The 27132-nt window shown below is 55.3% G+C and overlaps 7 protein-coding genes across 8 annotated transcripts in view; 3 read left to right on the top strand and 4 right to left on the bottom strand.

Annotated features, from left to right (window-relative positions):
* The window catches only part of LOC137907140 (striatin-like), a 9167-nt gene extending 3769 nt beyond the window's left edge, over window positions 1–5398 (top strand). The window contains exons 12-21 of the mRNA XM_068751452.1: window positions 55–472; window positions 1475–1611; window positions 1725–1900; window positions 1972–2019; window positions 2590–2711; window positions 2795–2959; window positions 3760–3900; window positions 4013–4114; window positions 4193–4279; window positions 4384–5398. Of these exons, the coding sequence (XP_068607553.1) occupies window positions 55–472; window positions 1475–1611; window positions 1725–1900; window positions 1972–2019; window positions 2590–2711; window positions 2795–2959; window positions 3760–3900; window positions 4013–4114; window positions 4193–4279; window positions 4384–4553 (1566 nt within the window). The 3' untranslated portion in view covers window positions 4554–5398. The remainder of the gene's footprint in view (window positions 1–54; window positions 473–1474; window positions 1612–1724; window positions 1901–1971; window positions 2020–2589; window positions 2712–2794; window positions 2960–3759; window positions 3901–4012; window positions 4115–4192; window positions 4280–4383) is intronic.
* Window positions 5399–5665: 267 nt separating this feature from the next.
* Window positions 5666–8024, top strand: btbd3a (BTB (POZ) domain containing 3a). Of its 2 annotated transcripts, none has more exons than XM_068750563.1 (5): window positions 5666–5790; window positions 6092–6351; window positions 6432–6522; window positions 6591–6709; window positions 6787–8024. In XM_068750563.1, exons 2-5 carry the CDS (start codon window positions 6206–6208, stop codon window positions 7817–7819), a joined length of 1389 nt encoding a protein of 462 aa, XP_068606664.1. In that variant the 5' UTR covers window positions 5666–5790; window positions 6092–6205; the 3' UTR covers window positions 7820–8024. The 2 variants fall into 2 exon arrangements, with proteins under 2 accessions (XP_068606664.1, XP_068606665.1); XM_068750564.1 differs by lacking the exon at window positions 5666–5790 and adding an exon at window positions 5877–5884 and having other exon boundaries at window positions 6319–6351.
* Window positions 8025–8026: 2 nt separating this feature from the next.
* esf1 (ESF1, nucleolar pre-rRNA processing protein, homolog (S. cerevisiae)) lies at window positions 8027–12016 on the bottom strand. Its single transcript, XM_068750562.1, is given in 13 exon segments — window positions 8027–8363; window positions 8437–8589; window positions 8666–8706; window positions 8853–8928; window positions 9014–9141; window positions 9210–9567; window positions 9634–9748; window positions 9826–9978; window positions 10041–10150; window positions 10225–10338; window positions 10418–10688; window positions 10690–11085; window positions 11958–12016. Coding segments are annotated over 12 exon segments (2166 nt in total). The 5' UTR covers window positions 11064–11085; window positions 11958–12016; the 3' UTR covers window positions 8027–8090.
* Window positions 12017–12464: 448 nt separating this feature from the next.
* On the top strand, window positions 12465–15537 carry ndufaf5 (NADH:ubiquinone oxidoreductase complex assembly factor 5). The gene is made up of 11 exons (XM_068751012.1): window positions 12465–12707; window positions 13168–13208; window positions 13284–13347; window positions 13434–13481; window positions 13548–13651; window positions 13923–13962; window positions 14033–14230; window positions 14304–14364; window positions 14604–14687; window positions 14985–15067; window positions 15177–15537. The coding sequence occupies exons 1-11, from the start codon at window positions 12480–12482 to the stop codon at window positions 15261–15263; spliced, it is 1038 nt and encodes a 345-aa protein (XP_068607113.1). The 5' UTR covers window positions 12465–12479; the 3' UTR covers window positions 15264–15537.
* A 1125-nt stretch (window positions 15538–16662) lies between these two features.
* Window positions 16663–20624, bottom strand: LOC137906515 (calcineurin subunit B type 1-like). Its single transcript, XM_068750791.1, has 6 exons — window positions 20487–20624; window positions 19818–19857; window positions 19020–19196; window positions 18861–18920; window positions 18593–18777; window positions 16663–18007 (listed from the first exon to the last, which is right to left on the bottom strand). Exons 1-6 carry the CDS (start codon window positions 20487–20489, stop codon window positions 17960–17962), a joined length of 513 nt encoding a protein of 170 aa, XP_068606892.1. The 5' UTR covers window positions 20490–20624; the 3' UTR covers window positions 16663–17959.
* Window positions 20625–21372: 748 nt separating this feature from the next.
* Window positions 21373–22977, bottom strand: cnrip1a (cannabinoid receptor interacting protein 1a). The gene is made up of 3 exons (XM_068751303.1): window positions 22769–22977; window positions 21980–22124; window positions 21373–21892 (listed from the first exon to the last, which is right to left on the bottom strand). Exons 1-3 carry the CDS (start codon window positions 22945–22947, stop codon window positions 21728–21730), a joined length of 489 nt encoding a protein of 162 aa, XP_068607404.1. The 5' UTR covers window positions 22948–22977; the 3' UTR covers window positions 21373–21727.
* A 3222-nt stretch (window positions 22978–26199) lies between these two features.
* The window catches only part of p2rx3b (purinergic receptor P2X, ligand-gated ion channel, 3b), a 4064-nt gene continuing 3131 nt past the window's right edge, over window positions 26200–27132 (bottom strand). Inside the window, exons 9-12 of the mRNA XM_068750903.1 lie at window positions 26772–26865; window positions 26577–26642; window positions 26424–26501; window positions 26200–26325 (exon numbers count right to left, since the gene is read on the bottom strand). Of these exons, the coding sequence (XP_068607004.1) occupies window positions 26200–26325; window positions 26424–26501; window positions 26577–26642; window positions 26772–26865 (364 nt within the window). The remainder of the gene's footprint in view (window positions 26326–26423; window positions 26502–26576; window positions 26643–26771; window positions 26866–27132) is intronic.

Here is a 27132-nt window from a genome sequence, read left to right as displayed (position 1 = left end):
GTCTTGATTGTCATGGCCCGTCTCCAACCACCAGTCCACACCCGGTTCTTCCAGTGGTTCTGGTCCCTCTTGGCCGGGGTCCCCCTGGGTCGTAAACAAACACTTAACAAGCCCCCCCCCCCCTCCTCTTCCTCCCCTTGTTGGTCTCTAGAGGAGGAGGAGCAGCGTCCTCCTGGTGACCCGTCCTGGGAGGTGGACCAGGGCCTGCTGGCTCGGCTCAAGGAGCAGTACAGGAAGGAGCGTAAGGGCAAGATGGGCGTGAAGCGTAAGTCCAGAGCCGCTGACGATGACGACTTCCTGAACTCCTCCCACCTCCTCCTGATGGCTCCTCCTCCTCCACCAGGGCCCAACCGGTCGAAGCTCCAGGACATGCTCGCTAACCTGCGGGACGTTGAGGACCTTCCCACCATGCAGCCGTCCACGACGCCCCCCCTCCGCCCCAGTGGACCCAGACTCAATGAGCCGGAAGACGGTAACCGCGCCGCTGTGACATCACAGCTAGCTGGGCGGGGGGTGTGGCCAGTTTGAGAAACGCCCTCCTGGTGCCTGCTTGGTTAGACGTGGGTCTGAAACATGGACGACCGACGTGTCTCTGACGGGTCTCTGACGGATCTCTGACGTGTCTTTGATGTGTCTCTGACTTGTCTCTGACGTGTCTCTGACGGGTCTCTGACGTGTCTCTGACGGGTCTCTGACGTGTCTCTAACGGGTCTCTGACGTGTCTCTGACGTGTCTCTGACGTGTCTCTGACGTGTCTCTGACGGGTCTCTGACGTGTCTCTGACGTGTCTCTGACGGGTCTCTGACGTGTCTCTAACGGGTCTCTGACGGGTCTCTGACGTGTCTCTGACGTGTCTCTGACGGGCCTCTGACGGGCCTCTGACGGGTCTCTGACGGGTCTCTGACGGGTCTCTGACGTGTCTCTGACGTGTCTCTGACGTGTCTCTGACGGGTCTCTAACGTGTCTCTGACGTGTCTCTGACGTGTCTCTGACGTGTCTCTGACGGGTCTCTGACGTGTCTCTAACGGGTCTCTGACGTGTCTCTGACGTGTCTCTAACGGGTCTCTGACGTGTCTCTAACGGGTCTCTGACGGGTCTCTGACGTGTCTCTGACGTGTCTCTAACGGGTCTCTGACGTGTCTCTAACGTGTCTCTGACGGGTCTCTGACGTGTCTCTGACGTGTCTCTGACGGGTCTCTGACGTGTCTCTGACGTGTCTCTAACGGGTCTCTGACGTGTCTCTAACGGGTCTCTGACGTGTCTCTGACGTGTCTCTGACGTGTCTCTGACGGGCCTCTGACGTGTCTCTAACGGGTCTCTGATGTCTCTGACGTGTCTCTGACGTGTCTCTGACGGGTCTCTGACGTGTCTCTGACGGGTCTCTGACGTGTCTCTGACGTGTCTCTAACGGGTCTCTGACGTGTCTCTGACGTGTCTCTGACGGGTCTCTGACGGGTCTCTCCCGTCCCCTCAGAGACGATGACGGTCCTGCCGTCCCCTGGGACGTCCTTCGTCCTGGGCCGGGTGGACGAGGCGGTCTCCACCGAGCTGCGACTGGGAGAACTGGCCGGGCTGACGGTCGCCAACGAGGCAGACAACCTGGCGTACGACGTGAGTGCAAGGAGGAGGCGGAGTCAGATGAAGAAGTGAAGGAGCATTACCTGAACCGCGTAACGTCTGGCCCCGCCCATCGTCACATGTTAGTGAGACTCCTCCCCTTTCAGATGCCCAATAACAAGGACGCCCTGAGGAGGACCTGGAAGCCCAAGTTCACCCTGAGGAGCCACTTGGACTCGGTCCGGAGTCTGGCCTTCCACCCGGTGGAGCCCGTCCTGGTCACGGCGTCCGAGGACCACACCCTCAAGCTGTGGAACCTCCAGAAGACCACGCCCACCAAGAAGTGAGACAGGCTGGCGGCAGACAGACGGGCTGACGGTAGACAGACTGTTGAATGGAACCGTTCTGTTCCAGGTGTGCTGCTTTGGATGTGGAACCAGTCTACACCTTCAGAGCTCACAGGTAGGCTGTCCGTCTGTCTGTCTGTGTGTCTGTCTGTCTGTGTCTCTGTCTGTCTGTGTGTCTGTGTGTCTCTGTCTCCGTCTGTCTGTCTGTCTGTCTGTGTCTCTGTCTGTCTGTGTGCCTCTGTCTCCGTCTGTCTGTCTGTGTGTCTGTCTGTCTGTCTGTCTGTGTCTCTGTCTGTCTGTCTGTCTGTGTGTCTGTCTCTCTGTCTCTGTCTGTCTGTCTGTGTGTCTGTCTGTCTGTCTCTCTGTCTGTCTGTCTCTGTCTCTCTCTCTCTGTCTGTCTCTCTCTCTGTCTCTCTCTCTCTGAACATAAATGGCCGTCAGGCTGACAGCTCCACCTTCAGGTAGGAGGGAGAACAGCACCTTAAAGCCACAGAGAAGTTCTGAATGGATCACAAACACAAAGACACGTGTGAAGCTCCACCTAACCCTAACCCCCCCACCATATACCTGGAACGCCTCAGAGCCCCCCCCCCCCCCTGTCGATGTAACTCAGGGTGGGGGGGGCCTTCCTTGAGGAACGCCATTCAGGAATATTAACCACATTAACGGCTCGCTTCCTCTGCAGCGGAGCGGCGCTGTGCGTTGCCATGAGCTCCAGCGGCGAGCAGTGCTTCAGCGGGGGGGTGGGCGGGGTCATCCAGAGCTGGAACACCCCCAACCCGAACGTCGAACCCTACGACTCGTACGGTACGTTACAAGAAGGCCCTGGAAGCTGCTCCGGAAAACTGGGTGTAGTTTCGTCACCGGTCTCTGCCTCTGTCACGCCACAGAGCCCTCTGTCCTGCGGGGGGCGCTCCGGGGTCACACGGACGTCGTGTGGGGTGTGGTCTACAGCTCCGCCCACCATCGCCTGCTCTCCTGCTCAGCTGACGGAACCATCCGGCTGTGGAACGCTGCTGATACCTCCCCATCTCTGGCTGTCTTCAACGAACAAGGTGATCAGTTAGCATGCTATGCTATGCGATGCTATGCTAACAGTCAAACTTAATACTAACATAAGTTAGCTGTGCTATCACATGTCTGTTAACACGGTCTTGCTCAATGCTAACAGGTGATTTGCATGCTGAACACAATCTAGGCGACACTTAGCATGCTAGCTGTGCGGTGCTGTGATGCTAACGCTGCTCTTTACCCCCGCTCGAGCTAGCTGGCTGACGGTTTGGTATGTAGCATGCTAGCTGGCTGACGGTTTGGTATGTAGCATGCTAGCTGGCTGTCGGTTTGGCATGCAGCATGCTAGCTGGCTAACGGTTTGGCATGCAGCATGCTAGCTGGCTGACGGTTTGGTATGTAGCATGCTAGCTGGCTGTCGGTTTGGCATGCAGCATGCTAGCTGGCTGACGGTTTGGCATGTAGCATGCTAGCTGGCTGACGGTTTGGTATGTAGCATGCTAGCTGGCTGACGGTTTGGTATGTAGCATGCTAGCTGGCTGTCGGTTTGGCATGCAGCATGCTAGCTGGCTGACGGTTTGGTATGTAGCATGCTAGCTGGCTGTCGGTTTGGTATGCAGCATGCTAGCTGGCTGACGGTTTGGTATGTAGCATGCTAGCTGGCTGTCGGTTTGGTATGCAGCATGCTAGCTGGCTGACGGTTTGGTATGCAGCATGCTAGCTGGCTGTCGGTTTGGCATGCAGCATGCTAGCTGGCTGACGGTTTGGCATGCAGCATGCTAGCTGGCTGACGGTTTGGCATGTAGCATGCTAGCTGGCTGACGGTTTGGTATGTTTGCGTCAGAGCTGGGCGTCCCGACCTCGGTGGACGTGGTGCGTAGCGATCCGGGTCACATGGTGGCGTCGTTCAGCACCGGCCACATCGGACTCTTCAACATGGAGACGCAGCAGCTCGTCCTGAAGCTGGAGTCCAGCGGGCTGCCAGGTCGGTCCACCGTCCAATCACAGTCCAGGCCCGGGTCACACGGAAACGGGTTCAGGGACCCTCGGACCAGAACCTCGGTTCAGGGTCACGTTTTAACGCCGTTCTTTCACAGAGGCTCCCTGCAGGATCAACAAAGTGCTGAGTCATCCCACGCAGCCAATCAGCATCACGGCTCAGGAGGACCGCCACATCCAGTTCTTTGACAACAACACGGGTAACGCCGCCGGCCCGGTTCGGCCCGGTCTCAACACGGGAACCGGGTCGCTCTGACGTTCTGTTGTCCTCTCTGCAGGTAAACCGGTCCACTCCATGGTCGCCCACCTGGACGCCGTCACGAGTCTCGCTGCGGATCCAAACGGGCTGTACCTGATGTCGGGAAGTGAGTTCGGCTTCAGCGTCTGGCTTAAGCCCCACCCACAGATATTTCCTCACAGCCCTTTCTCTTTGCTCAACCCTCATTGGCTGTTGGTCTCCTCCTATCAGGTCACGACTGCTCCGTCCGTCTGTGGGACATGGAGAGCAAGACGTGCGTCCAGGAGTTCACTGCTCACCGCAAGAAGTTCCACGAGTCCATCCACGACGTGGCGTTCCACCCCGGCGAGGGCTACATCGGCAGCGCCGGGGCCGACGCCCTCGCCAAGGTCTTTGTGTGACCCCCAAACCTCCTGGACTTAGGCGGGCCCAGGTCCCGAAACAAACTAACCTCGGATACGAATGAAACGGGAAGCGTTGCCAGGAAACATCTTCATCCCTGAACATTGTTCGTAGCTGGTGACGATGACGATGATGGAGACGATGATGATGATGATGATGATGATGATGTGCCTTCTTCCCTCTGAATATAAATTATTTTTGATGTTAATGATGAAAACTGGAGATCAAATCAATCGTCTCTCTGGCGGCGCTGCAGAGGTCGTGACCCCGGGCCAGCTGGACCCTCAGGAGACGCGTTAGATCTGCAGAGAGACGACGATCGTCCCAGACGTGGGACTTCAGTGCAGTAATACTACACCTGCAGTAATACTACACCTGCAGTAATACTACACCTGCAGTAGTACCACACCTGCAGTAATACCACACCTGCAGTAGTACCACACCTGCAGTAATACTACACCTGCAGTAGTACCACACCTGCAGTAATACTACACCTGCAGTAGTACCACACCTGCAGTAATACTACACCTGCAGTAGTACCACACCTGCAGTAATACTACACCTGCAGTAATACTACACCTGCAGTAGTACCACACCTGCAGTAATACTACACCTGCAGTAATACTACACCTGCAGTAGTACCACACCTGCAGTACCAGCCAGGCCTCCTGCCGGCAGCTCGTTCCCTCCTCTTTGTGGCCCAACCTTCAGACCGAGTCTTGAATGAACACAGGTGTGTGTAAACGGCGTTTTCTGTGGTTCTGGTTCTGACCGGCCCAGTCAGCTGTTCTGTTTGTTCTTGTTTTCTTTCCAGTGGGAGATTTAATAACAATAAAGAAATATGTTGCGTATCATTGCACTGAAATGTGTCTCCATCCTGTCGTGTGTGTGTGTGTGTGTGCGCGCGCGCACGTTAACCCTGTTCCTGGTAACATTCCTAACGTTTCCTGAAAATATAAAGATCCGTGCAGATTCAGAACCTTTTGAGTTATCTCGCTAACAGATGGAGCGGTGTCGTTCTGCCGGCGGCCTCCAGGGGGCAGCGGCGCGCCGTCACCTCCATCCTGCCGGAAACGCGGTGTCGTTCTGCCGGCGGCCTCCAGGGGGCAGCGGCGCGCCGTCACCTCCTGCCGGAAACCGCAGAGGAAGCGACTTCACCGCCGTAAACAAAGTGGGGCTAGAAGTACCGGATTAGGGGACAGGATATGAGCCCGGATCCTCCGACAGAACCGCAGAGTAAGTTCGATCAGAGATTAACACAGCGAGGAAGTTCGATCCGCAAAACGACGTTTCGATTCTTCCGCTAACGGGTTAGCAGGAAGATGCTAAAGTTGCTCGTGGGATCTGACGGTAAAGCTAACTTGTTGTGTTTTACGTCATATATAATCACGTGTTTGGTCTTGGAACGTTTTGCTGATGTGACGTCACCAAACCAACAGTTGTGAATCACTTTGACTGAGCGCAGCTAGCCCGGCTAACGTCAGTTAGCGCATTGGAGGTGTGAACCAAGCATGTTAAATAAAGTTTGTTGTTTCAGTGTGGGGACGTCAGTTCCGGTTCCCCGGGGTGTCTCCAATACCCCGCTGGTCGTAACCCCGCCCCCCCGGATCCGGATCCGCCATGAGCCGGCCTGCAGTCTGACTGAACGATAATGGCTGCTGAGCTGGTTCCGTCCGCCTCCACCCAGCACCAGCAGCAGAACCGGACCAACAACAACAACACCGGCACCGGCACCGGCACCGGCACCGCTCGGGGCTGCTGCAGCTGGCAGGGCCAGTACCCGACCATCAGGGAGAGGTCGGTCTGGCCCGCGGCCCGGGAGAGGACGCCGCCGCCATCTTCTTCTTCTACGTGCTGATTGGGTTCTGTGTCTGCAGGAACTCCGTCATGTTCAACAACGAGATGATGGCAGACGTCCATTTTGTGGTCGGCCCGCCGGGGGGGACGCGGCGAGTCCCGGGACACAAGGTAAGGACGTGTCCCGGGTTGTGTGCGTGCGCGTCCCCCCACGCTAACCTGCTCCTCCCCTCCCTCAGTACGTCCTCGCCGTCGGCAGCTCCGTGTTCCACGCCATGTTTTACGGAGACCTGGCCGAGGACCAGGACGAGATCCGGATCCCTGACGTGGAGCCGCCTTCGTTCCTCGCCATGTTGAAGTACGTCGGCATCGTTCAGCGGCGCGGTTGGCATGTAGCCCGTTGAACACGTCTGACCCCGCCCCCTGCCTCCTCAGGTACATCTACTGCGACGAGATCGACCTCTGCGCCGACACGGTTCTCGCCACGCTCTACGCCGCCAAAAAATACATCGTGCCTCACCTGGCGCGGGCCTGCGTCAACTTCCTGGAGACCAGCCTGAGCGCCAGGAACGCCTGCGTGCTGCTGTCCCAGAGCTGCCTGTTCGAGGAGGCGGAGCTGACGCAGCGCTGCTGGGAGGTGGTCGACGCCCAGGCCGAGCTCGCCCTGCGCGCCGACGGTTTCTGCGACATCGACGCCCAGACGCTGGAGAGCATCCTGCGGCGAGAGACGCTCAACGCCAAGGAGACGGCGGTGTTCCAGGCCGCCCTGAGCTGGGCCGAGGCCGAGTGCCGGCGGCGGGACCTGGCGCCGACCGTGGAGAACAAGCGTCTGGTTCTGGGGAAGGCCATCTACCTGATCCGCATCCCCGCCATGGCGCTGGAGGACTTCGCGGACGGGCCGGCGCAGGCCGGCGTGCTGACGCTCAACGAGACCAACGACGTCTTCCTGTGGTTCACGGCCGCCAACAAGCCCGAGCTGCGGTTCTGCAGCGCGGCCCGGAAAGGCCTGGCGCCGCGGCGCTGCCACCGCTTCCAGTCCTGCGCCTACCGGAGCAACCAGTGGCGGTACCGCGGCCGCTGCGACAGCATCCAGTTCGCCGTGGACCGGCGGGTCTTCATCGCCGGCTTCGGGCTCTACGGCTCCAGCTGCGGCTCGGCCGAGTACGGCGCCAGGATCGAGCTGAAGCGCCCGGGCGTGGCCGCGGCCCAGCGGGTCGTCCAGTACTTCTCCGACGGGTCCAGCAGCACCTTCGCCGTTTGGTTCGAGCACCCGGTCCAGATCGAGCCGGACGCCTTCTACACCGCCAGCGTGGTTCTGGACGGCAACGAGCTGAGCTACTTCGGCCAGGAGGGCCAGACGGAGGTCCAGAGCGGCCCGGTGACCTTCCAGTTCCAGTGCTCCTCGGACAGCACCAACGGGACCGGCGTGCAGGGGGGGCAGATCCCCGAGCTCATCTTCTACGCCTGAGATGGGCCGGCCGGGACCCGGAGACGGCAGCAACTTATTGATCACTGATCAGCTTCTCCGTTGGGTCACATGACTACTAATGGAAGTGTTGCTAGGTGACAGGCCTGAAGGACAGGAAGTGACACCGCCTCCCACCGGCGCTCAGTATTGGTTTCATCCGACATTCCTGAAAGTCTGTAAACGCGTAAAATAAACGATCGAAACTGCGAAAGTGTTTTTATTAAATAACGTCCAGTTTCCATGGCAACAGGAAGCCGGGTTCTGGTCTCCGTCAGACCCGCCTCCTCCGAGCCTGGAACTGTTCCGTCTTGCTTTTGACGGACTTGACGAGCAGCGACAGACCGGAGGACGGCTCCACGGGCCGGGCCTCGCGGGCTCCGCCTCCTTCCTGTCCGGCAGCGCCCGCCCCCTCCTCCCGCCGGCGCCGCTTCTCCGCCAGGAAGCTCTGCGTGGCCTCGGTGTTCCTGTAGCCGGGGTGGGACGGGTCCAGGTTGAACAGGTGGGAGGTGAACATGGCCTGGAACCGCGGGTCTCCGACGTCCACCTGGAGAAACGGACACAGGTGAGGCGGGGCCGGACGCCGGCGTGACGCGGACGTCCGGCCGCCACGAGCAAACCTGGAAGTGGTCGTCGTGGGGCTCCTCCCCCTTCCTCAGCAGCTTCTTCCTCCTCTTCCTGCCGAGGTTCTGCTGCTCCACGATCCGGTCGTAGTTGAAGTGTTGGCGTTTGGCGTCGGGGGCGTCGTCCTCCATCAGCAGCGCCATCTCCGCCTACAAACGAACAGACGCGTGAGGACGCCTGCTCTGATTGGCCGGTCCACGTTTAGAGGCGGGAGTCAACGCTGACCTTTCGTTTCTGCTCCTCCTCCTCCTCCTCCTCCTTCACGTCTGCGTTTACATCAGGAAACAAATGTTTGGTCATGTGAGCCAATCAGATGTCATTTCATGATGATCAATCAACATGAGGACACGGCCCCCAGAGGGAGGCGGAGCCTGAGCAGTTCGGCCATCTTGTTGATGACCGTATTGATCACCTGTAGCTGAGAACGGCTCGCTGAGGTCCACGCCTGGAGGAGGAGCTTCATCACGGCGCTGCTCCTCGTCTTCTCCCTGAGGGACGGGCGGGACACGGCGCTGGATGACTTGGCTGGTCTTTACCTTTACCTGTCCCTGTTAGCCGCTCTCGCTAGCTCACCTGCTTCCTCTGGGACTTCTTCTGCTTCTTCCTGTCTTTCTTCTTCTCCAGGAAGTCCTCCCAGGGAGTCAGCTGGTCCCGCCCCTCCAGCTTCTTCTTCACCAGCTGCTCCGTCGCCTCCTTCAGCCCTGTGGACCGGAGACCGGAGGTCATGGGAGCCTCCAGTGAGGCTCCTCCCGGCGGGCGTGCCGCTCACCTGGCACCCAGGTGACCTCCATCTCCATGTCTGTGTCCTCCTGCAGCTTCTCCTCCCGGTCCCGGATCCCCCGGAGCAGCTCCCTGTACTTGGAGATCTGCTCCTCGCTCCTCTTCTCCTCCGGGACCGCCTGTTTTCCTGTGGTGAGACACTTAACGATCAAAGGAGGACCCTGGGGGCGGAGCCGTCCTCCCTGGCGGGTCTCACCTGCTCCTCCCTTCTGCTCCTCTCCCTCCTCTTCTTCGCTGGAGGAGGCCAGGTAGGCCTTGAAGTCCATGTCCAGCAGCTCCTCCTTGTTGAACTTCCTGTTCATGGCGGTGACGCGCTCGTGGTCCGTCTCGTCCCACGTCAGCGCCACCTGATTGGTTACCGCTCATCAGCGCGACGTCCTGATTGGTCAGCTGACGCGCGCCGGCGTTCCTACCTTTGACGTCGTCGTGCCGGACGAAGCGAAGAGTTTGGGCGTGTAGGCGGCGAGGTTTACGTCTGTTGCCGTGTCTTTAGGCTCCTCCTCAAACGTGACATCATCAGGAATGAAGCTGCAACAAAAGCGACATTCAAACAGAAGTCGTGGCCGATTGGCCGCCCCCCCGGCGCCGCCCCCCCGACGCCTCACCGGAGGTCGAGGACGGAGCAGCTGCTCTCGTACTCGTAGCCGTCGCACTCCTCGTAGATCCTGCCGGCGGTGCCGGGCGAGTCGCATTCCGCCACGGCGTAGAAATACCGGAGCCGCTTGAACTGGTGGTCCCGCATCCTCTCCCTGTAAACGCTGACACGCCCACACACCTGTCACGCTCCAATCACGCAGCGGTCCGGCCGGGTGGGCGGTACCTGTCCTCCTCAGTGTCCTCCTCGGAGTCGTCGGGCAGACACCTGAGCTCCATCGGTCCCTGGGTCTCCTCCACCTTCAGCTTCTCCTTCCCAAACGCTGATGGGTAGATCTGGACGATACCCAGAATGCACTGCTGTTAACCCCGCCCCCACAGGTCACGTGACCGCGGCCTCCAGCCGGTACCTTGACGGAGAGCACGGCGCCTCCTTTGGGGGTGAAGGAGCTCAGCAGGGCCAGGAGGTCCGGGGCCTTCATCCGGTCCCAGTCCACGTTGCAGACGGCCAGCCGGGCCGAGACCTGAGGACAACGAGACCCGGAGGTTCTGCTGAAGTTCTGCTGAAGTTCTGCTGAAGGAGACCGGACCTTCATCGCCCACCTCCTCGCTCCGGGGAGCGTCTTTGCACAGCTCCCCCCAGTCGTGCTCCAGCTCCTCTTCCTCCTTCCTCAGGATTTCATCCGCCTCATCGTCCTCTTCATCGGAGCTGGTCTCGATGTTCCCCTTCCCCCGGGCCAGATCGGACCCGCTGTCGCTGTCCTCCCCCGAATCCAGACCAGACTCCTCCTCCTCGCTTTCATCTGTGACTGCAAGATCGACATCTTCCTCTGCAGACTGCTGCTCCTCTTCCTCATCTGGGGGCAATATTAATAATCAACCTGGATCAAGTGGACCCAGGTTCTACCTCACCTGCCCTGGACAGAAGGGACGCCCCCTCACCTCCTTCACAATGCGCTGCTTTCCCCCCCTTCACCGCTGTCTCCTCCCCCTCCCCCTCCTCCTCCCCCTCCCCCTCCTCCTCCTCCAGCTTGTAGAAGCGCTTCAGGTCCTCGGAGGAGGTGTGCTCGATGGGCCGGCCTCTCTTGTCCACCGTGGACCGCACCTTGAAGCGCTCGTCGTGAAACATGGACTGGAACCGCTTGTCGATCTTGATTTTGCGTTCTCTCTCTGGCATCTCCCAGAACCTGGGGTCCTTCTGGACCCGCAGGAACCGCTCGTCACCGCCCTGGTTCTGTTTGGACGACATGGTGGCCCACCTGAACCCTCACCTGACAAGACCAGGACATGGTTAGTGGGTAGAACTGGACCTTTCATCAGGTGTGCGCTCTCAGATTAATGAAGCCACAGTTTCTGTTATAACACAGTAATAATGCACCCTACTAGTGTGTTATAGCACAGTAATAATGCACCCCACTATTGTGTTATAGCACAGTAATAATGCACCCCACTAGTGTGTTATAACACAGTAATAATGCACCCTACTAGTGTGTTATAACACAGTAATAATGCACCCTACTAGTGTGTTATAGCACAGTAATAATGCACCCCACTATTGTGTTATAGCACAGTAATAATGCACCCCACTAGTGTGTTATAGCACAGTAATAATGCACCCTACTAGTGTGTTATAGCACAGTAATAATGCACCCTACTAGTGTGTTATAACACAGTAATAATGCACCCTACTAGTGTGTTATAACACAGTAATAATGCACCCTACTAGTGTGTTATAACACAGTAATAATGCACCCTACTAGTGTGTTATAACACATTTAACACTATAACAAACACCTCGGCGGAGGTAATACTACACAGAACTGCTGCTGTTCACCTCCCTAGCTCTGGGGGCGGAGCTTCATTGTTTACAGGTAACATGTTTCCAGACACGCCTTTAACGGGATCAATCAGATTCATCTTGTGTTGTTTTTCCTTCCGTTTCTCGACTAAACTTTAAAACGTGCTAACAGTTCAACACAGATGTTGTCATGAGGCGAGCAGTGACGTCACAGCCTACAGAATAATTGATGAATTTAGGATTTACCGGAAACGGTGGTCGTTCCGCGTCCCGGTTCGAGGTCAAAACAACAACCGAACACCGAAAACGCGGTTCCGGGAAGTTGACGAAATAAATCACACCGACCTGTAGAAGCAGAAACCCTTGCTGCGACTTCCTGCCGCACACACACGTGGTTTCCCGGCATGCAACGCTTCCGTGACTTCCGCCTTTTCCCGGGTAAGGCAAGCGGGATAGGACAAATCAACTAAAACGCGCAATAAAAAGTTTTCGTTGTACGTTTATTTAATTTACTGACTTTCCTTCAAAATAAAAGCCTGTCGCAGCTGGAATAGCTTTCCTGTTTATAATAATAATAATAATAATAATAATATGCGCTTTTATTGTGATTCGTATAGAACATTTACCACGTGACATGAAGTCCTTTGCTTCTATAATAAGGATTTCAGTGTTTTGTTTCCATATTCTTCTGAGTAGCGTTACGTCATGACGTCAGCAGCAGCAGTCGTGTTTCTGCACGTTATTTAATTTAATGTCAGATTTTGTTAATAAAGTTAATTATAAAAACAACAACAACACGTTATTTAATTGGGTTCCGTTTCCCGATCCGGCTGCACCGGTTCCGGTTCCGTGTTTTGCGTCCTCCGGATGAGCAGCGGAGTCATGCGGAGCCTCCTGCGGGCCCAGCGGGCTCTTCGGGCGGCCTCCTCAGCCAGCGGGCTCCCCCCGGCCGGCCCGAGTCCCGGACCCCGCAGGGGGCTGTCGGCGGCGAGCCGAGGCTCCATGAACGTTTTCAACCGGGAGATGAAGAAGAAGCAGAAGAACTGGGCCGCGGCGCTGGAGGACGGACACCAGTTCCAGTACCTGCGGGACGAGGTACCGGTACCGGTACCGGTGGGAGGAGGGGCCCAGTCGTCGTGCAGGGAAAGATTAAACATTACGAAATACTAAATAATCAAAGATGAAACGTTAAAATCTTTATCAGCGCGGCGCGGAACCGGCGGGTTCGTGTGGACCGACCCGGAGGCAGAACAAAGTCAACAAGCGTTAAGCGATACGTTCTGTTCCGGGTCTTTAGTGACGTCATTGTGGTGACGTCACTAAAGACCGAGCACGCAGCCCTGAAGGACACCTGTTGCGGGACAGGGTGGACGAGTCTCACAGATCGTGACCCGGTTCCAGAGACCCAGGTCCACACAGACTACCTGCCGGTCTCTGACCCACCTGGGGCGGATCGGTGCTGGTTCAGGTGACCGTTTGGGTTTGGCCCTCGGGGGCGGGGCCAGGCAGTCAGTGGGCGGGGACTAACCATTTGACTTGTGTTGTTGAACTCCAGGTCGGAGGTCGGGTGGCGGACCGGGTCTACGACGTCGCCAGGTGAGTTTCTGAACTCCGCCCCATCCGGTCTGTGATTGGCTGTCCCATCTTCTGTCCTCCCCCTGTCTCACCCAGGACGTTTCCTCTGGCGCTGGACGTCGGAGGTGGGCGGAGTCACATTGCGGAGCATTTGAATGAGGTGCAGTAGAACCGCTGGATCGGTCCGATCGGTCCGATCGGTCCGAGTATTGATTATTGATTATTGATGAGCGGTTGGTGCTGCAGGACGTGGTGCAGCGGCTGGTCCTGACAGACGTCTCGGAGGCGAGTCTGGTGAGTGAGGGAGGGAGGGAGGGACCTGACGAGGACGAGGACGACGCCTGTTTGTCTCGCCTCCAGAGGAAGAGGAGGGCGAGCGGCGTCCTGTCTCAATGTGTCCTCGCTGATGAAGAGTTCCTGCCGTTCAGAGAAAACACCTTCGACCTGGTGTTGAGCAGCTTGAGGTGATTCTGTCCGGCCTCCTCCCTCCTCCTCTTCCTCCTTCTCCCTCCTCCTCTTCCTCCTCTTCCTCCTCCTCTCCCTCCTCCTCTTCCTCCTCCTCCTCCTCCAGGTTCGAGGAGCGGGTTGGATTTATTTAGGAAATGAGACTCCGCCCTAATAAACTTTATTCATAGAGAAGCTTCACAAAGTTTCACAAGACAATACGACATCCAATCAGAGCAGCCCAGCGGTAGCTCCGCCCACAGACTGAAGGCGTGTTCTGTTGTCTTTCAGTCTGCACTGGGTCAACGACCTCCCCGGGGCGCTCCGACAGGTGAGGCTCCTCCTCCTGATGTGGCTGAGCTGCTCCTCGACTCCTCCTTGACTCCTCCCCCTCCGCTCAGATCCAGCAGGTGCTGAAGCCGGACGGGGTCTTCATCGGGGCGATGGTGGGCGGGGACACCCTGTACGAGCTCAGGTGTTCCCTCCAGCTGGCTGAGACGGAGCGAGAGGGAGGATTCTCCCCCCACGTCTCCCCCTTCACCGCCGGCACCGACCTGGGCGCCCTGCTGGGCGGGGCCGGCTTCAACATGCTGACGGTGGTGAGTCGGGCTCTGCGATTGGTCCGAGTCCGGCCCGGCCCCTCCTTATGGACTCGCCTGTGTCTCCTTTCAGGACGTTGATGATGTGCAGGTTTGCTTTCCAGGAATCGTTGAAGTCATGACCGACTTGCAAGGTAACGATTACAGCGACTATTGAGAAGTAATATTCCAAACGCCGTTTCAGTGTCTGACTTCCTGTCCGGCTTCCTGTCCGACTTCCTGTCCGGCTTCCTGTCCGGCTTCCTGTCCGGCTTCCTGTCCGGCTTCCTGTCCGACTTCCTGTCCGGCTTCCTGTCCGACTTCCTGTCCGGCTTCCTGTCCGGCTTCCTGTCCGGCTTCCTGTCCGACTTCCTGTCCGGCTTCCTGTCCACAGGTATGGGGGAGAGTAACTGTTCCTGGAACCGGAGGCCTCTGCTGCACAGAGACACCATACTAGCAGCGGCAGCCATTTACAAAGGTGAGTCACACAGTCCAGGTTCGTAAAGTGAACCCACAACCAGCTAGCATCAGTTAGCCAGAGAGGTCTGGGAAACGGTTGCTAAGGACAAGGGGAAGAGAAGCATCGCCCCCGGAGGACGCCGCCTTTTCTCTCTTCGTTGCCGTAGCGTTGCTCTGAACTGTAAATGCATTGGTTGCACCGGTTAGCCTGTAGCTTAGCACGCAGCAGAAGGACGCTACTAGCCTAGCTGAAGTTCAAAACGCTCAGCTTTACCTTGAACAAAGCGCAGACGTCTGTTTGTCCAAACCCCTTCAGAGATGTACGGCCACGAGGACGGGTCCGTCCCCGCCACCTTCCAGATCCTCTACCTGATTGGCTGGAAGCCTCACGAGTCCCAGGTGAGACGGGTGAGACGGGTGAGACGGGTGAGACGGGTGAGGCGGGTGAGGCGGGTGAGACGGGTGAGGCGGGTGTTCGTCTGAATAAAGGTTGACGGTTCTCTTCCAGACCAAACCGCTGAAGCGAGGCTCGGCGACAGCGTCGTTACGAGATTTATCCAAGATCGGCCAGCCGACCAATCACAGCAGGACGTAGAGGCGTGTGAGCCAATGAGCAGCCGGTACATCACGTCTTTTGTAGCTGCTTGGAAGTCGACGACGTGACAAAATGTTGTTCTGTGGAATAACAAAGCAATAAAGTTTATAAAGAATAAACATTGTGTACCGTATATAAATACTGATACAGATAATGTACTGACTTCCAAAAATTACTCTTAACTTTTTACTAAATTAAATTCTCGTTTTGTAATGAGTCTGGGCAGACATGGGTCTAGAACCTTCACAAATAAATTACGTATTTGGACAACGTGTTTATCTTGAGGGAGTTAAACAGGTTTTTTTCCCGTTTTCTAAGCCTTTCATCTGGACGATGAATGGATGAATGGATGAATGAATGATGGAGCTCCGCTGTGCAGAAGTGAAATCTTCACAGAGTTGCTGACGTCTTAAGGCGTTTGCACACTCGGGCCGCTCGGGGACCCGGTTCGTTCGGCGCTGGAGACGGTCCGGTGGAGAAAGACACCGACTGAAGACGTGGGTCCGGATTCAGGACAGGAAGACAGGTAGGAGACAAACGGTCAAACAAATAGAAGTAAACAAAAGACAAACTAGAACCGGCGCCCGTACGTGATCCCGTGTTCCCGGTCCCGTGATTCCGGTCCCGTGATTCCGGTCCCGTGATTCCGGTCCCGTGTTCCCGGTCCTGTGATTCCGGTCCCGTGTTCCCGGTCCCGTGATTCCGGTCCCGTGTTCCCGGTCCCGTGTTCCCGGTCCCGTGATTCCGGTCCCGTGTTCCCGGTCCCGTGTTCCCGGTCCCGTGATTCCGGTCCCGTGTTCCCGGTCCCGTGTTCCCGGTCCCGTGATTCCGGTCCCGTGTTCCCGGTCCCGTGTTCCCGGTCCCGTGATTCCGGTCCCGTGGTCCCGTGTTCCCGGTCCCGTGATTCCGGTCCCGTGATTCCGGTCCCGTGTTCCCGGTCCCGTGTTCCCGGTCCCGTGTTCCCGGTCCCGTGATTCCGGTCCCGTGTTCCCGGTCCCGTGATTCCGGTCCCGTGATTCCGGTCCCGTGATTCCGGTCCCGTGTTCCCGGTCCCGTGTTCCCGGTCCCGTGATTCCGGTCCCGTGTTTCCGGTCCCGTGTTCCCGGTCCCGTGATTCCGGTCCCGTGATTCCGGTCCCGTGTTCCCGGTCCCGTGATTCCGGTTAGGGTTGAAGCTACTTCTGTCTGTGCATTTTCTTTACGGTGTGACGTCAGACAGAACAGCAGGACCTGACTGACGTGTTTCCGGTAGGACAGCGCCGCCTGGCGGAGGTAGAAGGAAATGAGCTCGGACTCAAACCGAACCGAGCTAAACCTTTACCTCCACCAAAGATAACCGGACAGAAGTTAAAATGTGAAATCCTTAAACTGTCTCCAGGTGGAATCAGGCGCCGACAGGCTTCTGGTGCAACAGAGTTTATTCCTTGTTCGAGTGAAATGTGAGACGACAGCTGATGAGCGGATCGATACCTTTTATTGGCAACATCTACGTGCTTGAAATGTTTTCTTCATCACCATGTAAACAGTCTGACGGACTCGGACGAGTCGAATGAACAGAACCCAGAAACACCTGAGCAGCTAAAGTTCTAGTGAAGGTATATAATCAGTCGGCATGCAGCAACCGGGCCGGTTCGGTCCAGGACCGGACCGGGTCCTCGGCTCAGCACACGGTCAGACTAAACCGGATCGACATGCAAACAGGCAGGAAGGTCGGGTCATGCAAACATCACAGGTTGGACCGTCTCGGCTGCGCTCCCACCTCCAGAGCTCAGCCGTTTCCATGGTTACCGCTCGTCTTTTGGCTCCTTCCGCGGTTCTGATTTGTGTTTACGGACTAAAGCGCTTCTTCCGCTGCTGTTCAGCCGGGGAACCTGAGTGTTTCGCCATGACAACGGAAACATTCAAACAATGACATCACAGGTGACATCGGCACAAGGAAGTGTTTACTTTTATTCAGATTGTTTTACTAATTTATTCTTAGCTTCCTGTTAATCTGATCTAATTAAATCATTTATTCAGAAACTTCATTACGTTATTTATATATGCGGTCTGACTTTTATTTGTTAGTATTTCATTGATGAAGCCCCTCCCCCCACCGGAGGGGGTGGAGTCGGCACTCCAGCTGGTTTGCGTTCCTCCCTCAGATCGACTCCTGGACGTTCAGAGGTTTTATAGATCCCAGTAATGTCCAGAAACCCAGAGAGCAGATGTAATAGATTACTCCGCTTACGTTACGGATGCTCTCCTAAGTGCTCGTTTATTTTTGACTAAATTTAAGCAAACGTTGTGAGATGACCTCGAGTCACGCGCCGCTACCGCGAGGACAAAGGGCCGGCGTGGCGCCGCCGTCCGTTGGCACGTCTCGCCGTTTGTTCTGACGCCTGGTAGCATCACTGCTAACCGCTAGCTCGGCCTCTAAACTTTTCAAGATAGACTTTCAAAAACAAGACAACAAAATAACCAAAAAGCCAGTGAAGCAGACACACACACACACACGCACACACAGGCTCTCCGGCTTCCCGCTCGGTGGGAGAAAGCCGTCGGTCGGCTTTAAAGTGCGACGTCGAGTCACTGAGAGTTCGGTCCGGGTCGGGGTGAGGAGGGGATTTTTCACGTCCATTGAAAGCGAGAGAAAAGAGCGTTTTGCCGGACGAGGTCTTCAAGCAAGTCGGTGAAAGGAGGACGGATGAAAAGTCATCAGACGTCCACCACCATCTTCTTGTGGATGTCTAGTCCGCCGACGACCTGCAGGAGACAACGGGAAGTGAGGTCACTGAGACAATTAGAAAAGCTACTCGTGACAGTTCAGCATGTAGCATGCTAGCGGTAAGCGCAGCCCCCTCACACAGCTCCAGGCTTACTGCTAGCATGCTAGCGGTAAGCGCAGCCCCCTCACACAGCTCCAGGCTTACTGCTAGCATGCTAGCGGTAAGCGCAGCCCCCTCACACAGCTCCAGGCTTACTGCTAGCATGCTAGCGGTAAGCGCAGCCCCCTCACACAGCTCCAGGCTTACTGCTAGCATGCTAGCGGTAAGCGCAGCCCCCTCACACAGCTCCAGGCTTACTGCTAGCATGCTAGCGGTAAGCGCAGCCCCCTCACACAGCTCCAGGCTTACTGCTAGCATGCTAGCGGTAAGCGCAGCCCCCTCACACAGCTCCAGGCTTACTGCTAGCATGCTAGCGGTAAGCGCAGCCCCCTCACACAGCTCCGGGTTTACTGTTAGCATGCTAGCGGTAAGCGCAGCCCCCTCACACAGCTCCGGGTTTACTGCTAGCATGCTAGCGGTAAGCGCAGCCCCCTCACACAGCTCCAGCCCGATCAACACTCACAGCACAGAACTCTTCGAAGGATATCCTGCCGTCCCCGTCTTTGTCCGCGTTGATGATGGTCTTGTCGACGATCTGCTGCAGCTGCGTGTCCTTCAGGTTGTTGCCCACCATCATCTTGAGGACCTGGAAGAGCTCCCCGTTGGAGATGTAGCCGTCTTTGTCCATGTCGTAGATCCTGAAGGCGACTGAGGAAGGAGCAGCGACAGGGGACGCTATAATGGGAGCCGCGAGACGTCCAGCAGGACGCGGGTGGACATTGGACACTTACAACGCAGCTTCTGCTCCTTGTCCCCTTTGACGCTGAACTGGGAGACTCCTTCGATGAACTCTGGAGGGACACCAGAGACCAGAGACTCTTTATTATGTCTTTTTGTATTACACATTGTCAATAAAGTTTGGATGCACCAACAGAGGGCGGCGCCCTGACCTTTGAAGTCCACCTCGCCGTTCCCGTCCGTGTCGAAGATGTCGATGACCCGCTGCACCAGCGGGTTCTGCTGCAGCTCCGGGAGGGACATGAACTCCTCCACGCTCAGCGAGCCCGAGTTATCCAGGTCGAGCTTCTTAAAGCGCTTCCCGAGCCGCTTAATCTCGTCGGCATCGACTGCAAAGAAACGGCTCGCTGAGTCGGACCGCCACGGCGTGCGCGAGACGCCGGGGGCCGCCGAGGGCCGCCGGGGGCCGCCGGACACTCACCTGAGTTCTGGGTTCTACTGGCCATGGCTGTTCTGCGCTGCAGCAGCGAGGCTGAAGCTATCGCTACCGGACCTCCTGGTGCTCTAAGCCCCAACAGCCGGTCATGTGACCCGGTCATGTGACCCGACCTGCTGCGCTAATCGCTCTGCTGATTAGCCGCCTACCGGCTAGACCCGGTTCAGGGCCGACGGTCTTGTGTCTGGACTCACCCGACTCCAGAACCGAACCGAACCAAACACGGCACCGACCGTACGGTCCAAAAAAGCCCCCCCCCATCCTGCCACGGGAACTGCCCCTGTGCCCCCCCCCCTCCCCCCCTCCCCCCCTTAAGAGAAACATGGACAGGAACCCTCGTCTGGGTTCAAGGAGGCGACAGGAAGCGGAACCGGACGGCAGCACCGCTGGCCGTTAGAGCCGCGGGCCCTTTCTAGCTGAGGAAGAGTCAGCGTGCGGCATCGTCTTCGTCAGCACCGACCCGGTTTCTTTACGGTCGCTACGGGCCGGCCCGGTGGGTTCTGCTGATACTTACAGTGTGAACACATGTCCAGAGCATAGCTGGCTTCGTTTCCCTGAAAGAGTGAGGAGAATGACCGTCAGAGAAATCACCCCCGTCGCCACGGAGACGCACAAATAGTCCTGATGCTAACTACGGCTAGCCGCTTCCTGCGGGCTGCACATAGATGATGTCATCACGCCTCGCCGGCCTGGTCCGGACCAGAAACAACATGTCAGTGGTCTGTTGATAAAGTTTCACGTGACCCCTGTGTGACCCCGACACTGTTGTGGTCTTCACTGCTTGCCTCGTTTACCTTGATCTGACTGTTTCGAAACGAATTTGAAGCTTTTATTTTGATAGGAACCTTGCGGCCACTTCCGTCAATTTGATCCGCACTTGACGCACCCTCGGCTAACTAGCCTGCTAGCAAAACCACAACAGTATTTGTATATTTCCTCACAAATGAGTTTGATAGCCAAATTCAGACACGCTACGCGACACGGGCGTGTCACGCGTGGGTGTGTGACGGGGCGTGGCTTGTAACGAGCACAAATAAACCAATAAACAACCGGAACTAACGTAAACAAACGCTCCGCTGCTGCACGCTAGTTAGCACGCTAGCGTGCAGCAGCGCGCAGATTAGCCGGGGGTGCTAGCGGAGAAGCTAACTGTCCTCTGCGGGGACAAAGACGCGCTCCTCACCATCCTGCCGCTGGAACGTCTTCAGCTGCTCCCGGAGATGAACCCAAGCGCCGGTTACCGGTAGACACGAACGGAAGGAGCCGTTTATGACGCGCGACGGCCGGACACCGACCACCAGCTACCTGACTTCACGGCCTCCGTGGGAGAGGAGGAGGAGGAGGAGGAGGAGGAGGCGGAGGAGGAGGAGGCGGAGGCGGAGGCGGAGGCGCGGCTGGTCTGCGGAGAGGAGCTCCACTCCAGATCGTTCACGCACGGAGATGTGAAATAAAATGTGTTTAAAGGTTGGTTGAAATTTTACGACAAAAGACAAAATTGTGCTAGAAAAATATCTTAATCTCCAAGTGACGCAATTTAAGAACCAGAAGCGGAACCAGAACCAGAACCGGTCCGTGAGTTAGTGAGTCAGAATAAAGTCATTCTGAGAGGTAATTACATGAAATAGAGGCTGTGTATCAATGATTGATTGATTGATTGATTGTATTTTAGGTTGTCTCACATATTGGTTTTTACTGCCATCATTTTCGTTTATCTATTTTAGTTTTTGCGTTAAGCATATTTACATATTTATTGTTATTTGATAGTTTCAGGGTCGGAACTATTGTTCAGGAAATGTTTTCCGCACATGCACTAATTTAGTGATGCACGCTAGTTAAGAATAAGTTACAGCGGAGTCCGACCAATAAATGTTACGGTCAAGTTTAAAGTCCTCATTTCCGCCACTAGGGGTCAGCCAGCGAGGTAAGTTATTCACGCTTATATATTTATGTGTACTTTATTGTATTTTATGTTGCTTTTAGTCCGATGGTGGCGTCCTACAGCAGTAGAAAGAACTCTAGAAGCGATATTGGTGAAATGAAAGTGTTCAATAACCCGATCACGTCGGTTCCACATCTCGTTTTATTCACAAACACACAAAATAACAACGTTTAGTCATTGATGTGTAAATAAAACACAAATGGATCCAGCCGAGGGCCAAACCCAAGGGACTGAAGGACGATCAAAAGCGTTTTGTCCTGCAGCGAGGGACACCGGGCCGAAGAGTCCCATCGGAACCGGGCTCAAACCGGGTCCAAACCCATCAGAACCGGAGTCTCCCTGCATTTTGGACACATTTAAGGGGACGGGGACATTTCTTGCTGTTTGAACAGTTTCTCGTCGTGACAGACGCTCGTGTGGACTAACATGAAGCGGAGAGGGACACTTTATTTTGTCCTCGGCCTGCCCCCGTGCCCTGCTGGGGGTCAGTTGAAGGCCTCGCTGTTGATCCACATCAGGGTCCTGGTCTCGTTGGGCTTGCACTCGTACCGGATGCTGCTGAAGGCGTGGCCGAACTGGCAGTGCTCCCTCTTGTAGTAGTTGTAGTATTTGGCTTGCCACACGGTCTCAAAGGTCCCTGCCTTGTTAAACTGGACAAGAGGGACGAGAAGACACCCCCGGTGACGTCACTATGTCTCTGTCTCTGCAATGACTCATCCCAGCTGGGGACGTCTCACCTCGATGCCGACTTGGACAGGTTGTCTGTCTCCGCTCTTGGTGTGCGGGACGCCCTCGGTGTCGTAGCGGCCGTGATAGACCGCCGCGTCCTCGTCCCTGGACTGCTGCTCCAGAGGGAAGACGACGCCTCCGATGTTCATGTTGCTGCGAGGGACAGGAGGACGGAGACACATTCAGTGGAAGACGTGATGAAATGGCACGCCTGCTGAACCTGGAAGACAAGCGTCAGGGAGAAGACGTCCCCCTCTGGACGGACGCCCTTGGCTTCAACCTCATTTCTGACCCTGATAGGGGCTTCATCTAGGGAGGGGCGTCACCAAGCCCCGCCCTGCTTCATCTAGGGAGGGGCGTCACCAAGCCCCGCCCTGCTTCATGTAGGGAGGGGCGTCACCAAGCCCCGCCCTGCTTCATCTAGGGAGGGGCGTCACCAAGCCCCGCCCTGCTTCATCTAGGGAGGGGCATCACCAAGCCCCGCCCTGCTTCATGTAGGGAGGGGCGTCACCAAGCCCCGCCCTCCATGTAGGGAGGGGTGCATCAGAAGGTCCACTTTGGTTTCAGGGCTCCATGGAGCGGCGCCCCAGAACTGATCAATGATGAATCAATGATGAATCAAAGATGAGTCAATGATTCACATGTAATTGCGTTGAATAATTACTTCTGTCTGGATGGCGGATCAATAAACCTGATTTGAATGAAGTGTTTTTATTCCATGTTGATCAGTGTTCTATCGTTATGGCGCTGGTCGTTTGGACCCACCACGTGATAACGAGCAGAGTATCGGTTCTTACGTGGCCTCCACGGTACCGGGCCTCACCACCACCTGGACCTTGTACTTGGAGCCCGTGAGCAGCTTGACGGTTCTGCTCTGGCCGAACCGGTTCCCGTCCACCTTGAAGAACACGGGCCCGTCGTTGGGCTGGACCCGCAGGGACACGGAGATGCTGACGGTCGGAGGCACGTCGTCCATTCTGCCGTCGAGCTGCGAGGCGGAGGATGCGGGGATGCTGCGGAGGGATCCGAGTCGAGCCGCGGAGGGATCCGAGTCGAGCTGCGGAGAATCCGAGTCGAGCCGCGGAGGGATCCGAGTCGAGCTGCGGAGGGATCCGAGTCGAGCTGCGAGGCGGAGGATGCGGGGATGCTGCGGAGGGATCCGAGTCGAGCCGCGGAGGGATCCGAGTCGAGCTGCGGAGGGATCCGGGTCGAGCCGCGGAGGGATCCGAGTCGAGCCGCGGAGGGATCCGGGTCGAGCCGCGGAGGGATCCGAGTCGGGCTGCGGAGGGATCCGAGTCGAGCTGCGGAGGGATCCGAGTCGAGCTGCGGAGGGATCCGAGTCGAGCCGCGGAGAATCCGAGTCGAGCTGCGGAGGGATCCGAGTCGAGCCGCGGAGGGATCCGAGTCGAGCTGCGGGACGCGACCGCCCATCCGGTCGCGCCCTTCAAAATAAAAGCCCGGCGTTTGGCGCGCTGCAGAGGCGCGCAGGGAACGCTGTTCAGCTTCAAACTTCAAAGGTTTTGTTTTGATCAAACTTGGTCAGGAACATGAATTTTAAATTGTATTTTTATACCACAAAGTGACAATTTTGAGAAGAACTTTTGTGTTTTCTGGTAACTTCTTTACCTCCTTTTGTCCTGTATTGCAGCAAACTGAATCTAATTGTGTTTCAAATAGTCAGAAACTCTTAATCCTGTCCTCTCAATCTGTTGCCTAGCTACCATGTTCCACCTGGACCAAAGCGCTACAGTATTCAGGAAGCCTTGTCTTTCTGTCCAGTCAGAGGTCGTCTCTGGATCCAGAGACAGGACACTGTCTTCCAGAGGTGTGGACTCGATATATGCATATATTGACTTTGGACTTGAGACTGACTTTTAATCCAATGACTTCCTCTCACCTCTGGTCCTGACGTCCGGCGCAGAGGCATCAGTCCAGCGGACCCGAGCACGGTCCAAAGCCGCTACGACACCAGCAGGTCCAGCACTCGATCCTCAGACGACGAAGTTTAAAATCATCGTACAGAAGTCGATTCTGCGTGACTCAGAACGATAAACATCAAAGCAGGATTACGTTTTCTCTGATCACCGGAATGATGATCAATAACCTGTTATCAGAGCGGTTAACAACAGGCCGTCAATAATCAGCCTTGAACGCCTCGTACTGATTGGGATGGATGATTGATGAGGGTATTTCAACATCCCATAATGTAAGACAACTTTATTTATTACAGGGAATGTTTGTCTTCTTGACACTCATCGGATCTCAGATCAGCTTGAGGGAGTACTCTGTACTTGGTGTATTAGTGTTGTATAAATACACGCTGTCAGGAGCCTTCCTCCTCGTGGCCTTTGTTCTGTTTGAGCGCCACCCTGTGGCGGTTTGGGGTAATTCACAAATTCAACCAGCATTGGCTGAAAATCAAATCATGTCCAAAATCAGTGAAATGTAAATACAATTAAATTATTCTTGTCTTTAAATGGTCACAACAAACACAAATTTTAAATTCCATACATTAAAAGAATTCAAGGGAAAACTGAAGCTTTTTGTTGTTTTAAAATAATAATAATAATAATAATAACAATGTGTTGGTTTTATAGAGATACTCAAAGACACTTTACATGGAGCATCATTCATTCACTCCATTCACAGCTGCCCCGGGGTAGATACAGCTGCCCTGGAGGAGACAGAGTTGCCCCGGGGTAGATACAGCTGCCCTGGAGGAGACAGAGTTGCCCCGGGGTAGATACAGCTGCCCTGGAGGAGACAGAGTTGCCCCGGGGTAGATACAGCTGCCCTGGAGGAGACAGAGTTGCCCCGGGGTAGATACAGCTGCCCTGGAGGAGACAGAGTTGCCCCGGGGTAGATACAGCTGCCCTGGAGGAGACAGAGTTGCCCCGGGGTAGATACAGCTGCCCTGGAGGAGACAGAGTTGCCCCGGGGTAGATACAGCTGCCCTGGAGGAGACAGAGTTGCCCCGGGGTAGATACAGCTGCCCTGAGGTAGATACAGCGCTCAGCTTGGTTTAGCAGGATGCTCCATTAGGAACATGAGAAGACATCATGCTGTTGCCATGGCGATCTAATTAGCTTTCTTTGACTCCACAGCATCCGCTTCATCTCCTCGAGATGCTTCTCCATTCCTCCCCCCGTCCCCCCCGTCCTCCCCCCGTCCTCCCCATCCCATGAGTTGTCCTTCCATTTCTGTAATTATACTTCTAGTATGTTAGCTACCACAACAACAACAGAACAGTAACTGCACACCAAGTCAGTGCTCAGATAGTTCAGACATTTGTCTATGTTCATATTGTTTGATTACGTGTCTTTTTTAACTGTTATTTCCCTGTCTAATCTAATTGTCTCGACTAGTCTCGACTAGTCTTGTCTAGTCTGTTCTTGTCTGGTCTAATCTGCTCTAGTCTCGACTAGTCTAGCCTAGCGTAGTCTTGACCGGGACAGCTAATGTGCCTGAGCAGCTCATAGTTCGGTCCTTTGATGTGTCAGAGACGACATTAAATCCTGTCGTGTGAATCGTCTCTGCAAAAGCTCGGCTCAAGATGCCACAAGTCTGGGATGCAACTGGAGTTTGGAGCCTCGTCTTGTCTCGGCTTGTCTTCTCCGGTTCTGCCTTGAGGTTTTCCCCATGAACACAAACCACAGTTTGAGCGGTGCCCACAAGCAAACCATTACCGGGACACAAGGCGAAGCAGAGGATGCCTGTTTATTTCTGCCGTCTCATTAAGGCTCGTACTACAGTTACAAGACAGGAAATGTGTCCCCATGCAAAGACATTCATGCGTTGTGTTCTATTCTATTTGTGTGTCAACACGAGAGAGTAATCATTAAAGGTCTCTCATATATTTAGGACATGCTTATATTTAAATAGAGTAATCATTAAAGGTCTCTCATATATTTAGGACATGTTTATATTTAAATAGAGTAATCATTAAAGGTCTCTCATATATTTAGGACATGTTTATATTTAAATAGAGTAATCATTAAAGGTCTCTCATATATTTAGGACATGTTTATATTTAAATAGAGTAATCATTAAAGGTCTCTCATATATTTAGGACATGTTTATATTTAAATAGAGTAATCATTAAAGGTCTCTCATATATTTAGGACATGTTTATATTTAAATATGTGTTGACGAGGTGCTGTCTTCTGTAAAAGGTTGAAGTCCTCGAGGCCGTCCTCGTCCCTGCCGATTGGCCCGTGCTCCCGTCCAGTTAGCTGTAGCGTTCGATGGAGAAGGCCCCGGAGTCGCTGGACTTCATGATGGTCTCGCTGCGTCTCAGGGACAGCTGAGAGCGGTACAAGCCGTCCTTATGGGTGTCCAGCTGGCTGTCCGACACCTGTGTGGACGAGGGACAGACAAAAAGACGGTGAAGATTTGATGCTGAAAGAGAAAAGCTGATCAACTGGACAAGAAAGACGAATCTGGCCGTCGTACCTCCTCAAACTTCTTGGCCTTGTACTGCTCCGCCCCTTTCAGGAAGTTCAACAGTATGATGTCACAAAGCACTGTGCCCTAGAAGAGGATAAACATGTACACATAAAAGACTACATCGTCTAGCGTGGCTGAAGCAAAGAACCAGCGTCTCACCACGCCCACCGACGTGAAGGCCGCCACCATGTTGATGAGCGTCGGGATCATGTTGAACTTCCCTGCCTGCGACGGAGGAACTATTACTAGTAGTTAATACAAGGATTATTACTATTACTATGAGGCCTCATGCTCAGAGCTCAGGGAGCCGTCGGCTGCTGAATCAATCATTGTCATTGATCTGCACGGACTCACATTTCCGTTGACGAGAACATCAAACCTGATGGCGTAGGCTTTGATCAGAGTACGGTAGTCCGTCCCGTTCTCCATTTTGAAGTACTTGGCAAACCTGCAAACGCACAACGCACTCGTCAAAGGTCGAGTGCGTGACTGGAAATGGGCTGCGTTATAAAGGGTTACCAGTTACCAGAGGGTTACCAGTTTACCAGAGGGTTACCAGTTACCAGAGGGTTACCAGTTACCAGTTTACCAGAGGGTTACCAGTTACCAGAGGGTTACCAGTTACCAGTTTACCAGAGGGTTACCAGTTACCAGTTTACCAGAGGGTTACCAGTTACCAGAGGGTTACCAGTTACCAGTTTACCAGAGGGTTACC

Source organism: Brachionichthys hirsutus, chromosome 17, assembly GCF_040956055.1.
Source record: "Brachionichthys hirsutus isolate HB-005 chromosome 17, CSIRO-AGI_Bhir_v1, whole genome shotgun sequence".
NCBI classification, from domain to species: Eukaryota; Metazoa; Chordata; class Actinopteri; order Lophiiformes; family Brachionichthyidae; genus Brachionichthys; species Brachionichthys hirsutus.
Note: the sequence above shows the minus strand (reverse complement) of the source record. Positions and strands in the feature narration are given on the sequence as shown.

What these genes read in the sequence shown, in the direction of transcription:
- btbd3a (XM_068750563.1), top strand. Translation starts at nt 6,206, where the DNA reads ATGGCTGCTGAGCTGGTTCCGTCCGCCTCCACCCAGCACCAGCAGCAG. An exon ending in TACCCGACCATCAGGGAGAG is followed by an intron (nt 6,352 to 6,431) that starts GTCGGTCTGGCC and finishes CTGTGTCTGCAG; the next exon opens with GAACTCCGTCATGTTCAACA. An exon ending in TCGTTCCTCGCCATGTTGAA is followed by an intron (nt 6,710 to 6,786) that starts GTACGTCGGCAT and finishes CTGCCTCCTCAG; the next exon opens with GTACATCTACTGCGACGAGA.
- ndufaf5 (XM_068751012.1), top strand. Translation starts at nt 12,480, where the DNA reads ATGAGCAGCGGAGTCATGCGGAGCCTCCTGCGGGCCCAGCGGGCTCTT. An exon ending in CGGGTCTACGACGTCGCCAG is followed by an intron (nt 13,209 to 13,283) that starts GTGAGTTTCTGA and finishes TGTCTCACCCAG; the next exon opens with GACGTTTCCTCTGGCGCTGG. An exon ending in TTGCGGAGCATTTGAATGAG is followed by an intron (nt 13,348 to 13,433) that starts GTGCAGTAGAAC and finishes TTGGTGCTGCAG; the next exon opens with GACGTGGTGCAGCGGCTGGT.
- LOC137906515 (XM_068750791.1), bottom strand. An exon ending in CGGCGAGGTGGACTTCAAAG is followed by an intron (nt 18,921 to 19,019) that starts GTCAGGGCGCCG and finishes GTGTCCCTCCAG; the next exon opens with AGTTCATCGAAGGAGTCTCC. An exon ending in CCTTCGAAGAGTTCTGTGCT is followed by an intron (nt 18,008 to 18,592) that starts GTGAGTGTTGAT and finishes TGTCTCCTGCAG; the next exon opens with GTCGTCGGCGGACTAGACAT.
- cnrip1a (XM_068751303.1), bottom strand. Translation starts at nt 22,947, where the DNA reads ATGGACGACGTGCCTCCGACCGTCAGCATCTCCGTGTCCCTGCGGGTC. An exon ending in CCCGGTACCGTGGAGGCCAC is followed by an intron (nt 22,125 to 22,768) that starts GTAAGAACCGAT and finishes TGTCCCTCGCAG; the next exon opens with CAACATGAACATCGGAGGCG. An exon ending in CTGTCCAAGTCGGCATCGAG is followed by an intron (nt 21,893 to 21,979) that starts GTGAGACGTCCC and finishes CCTCTTGTCCAG; the next exon opens with TTTAACAAGGCAGGGACCTT.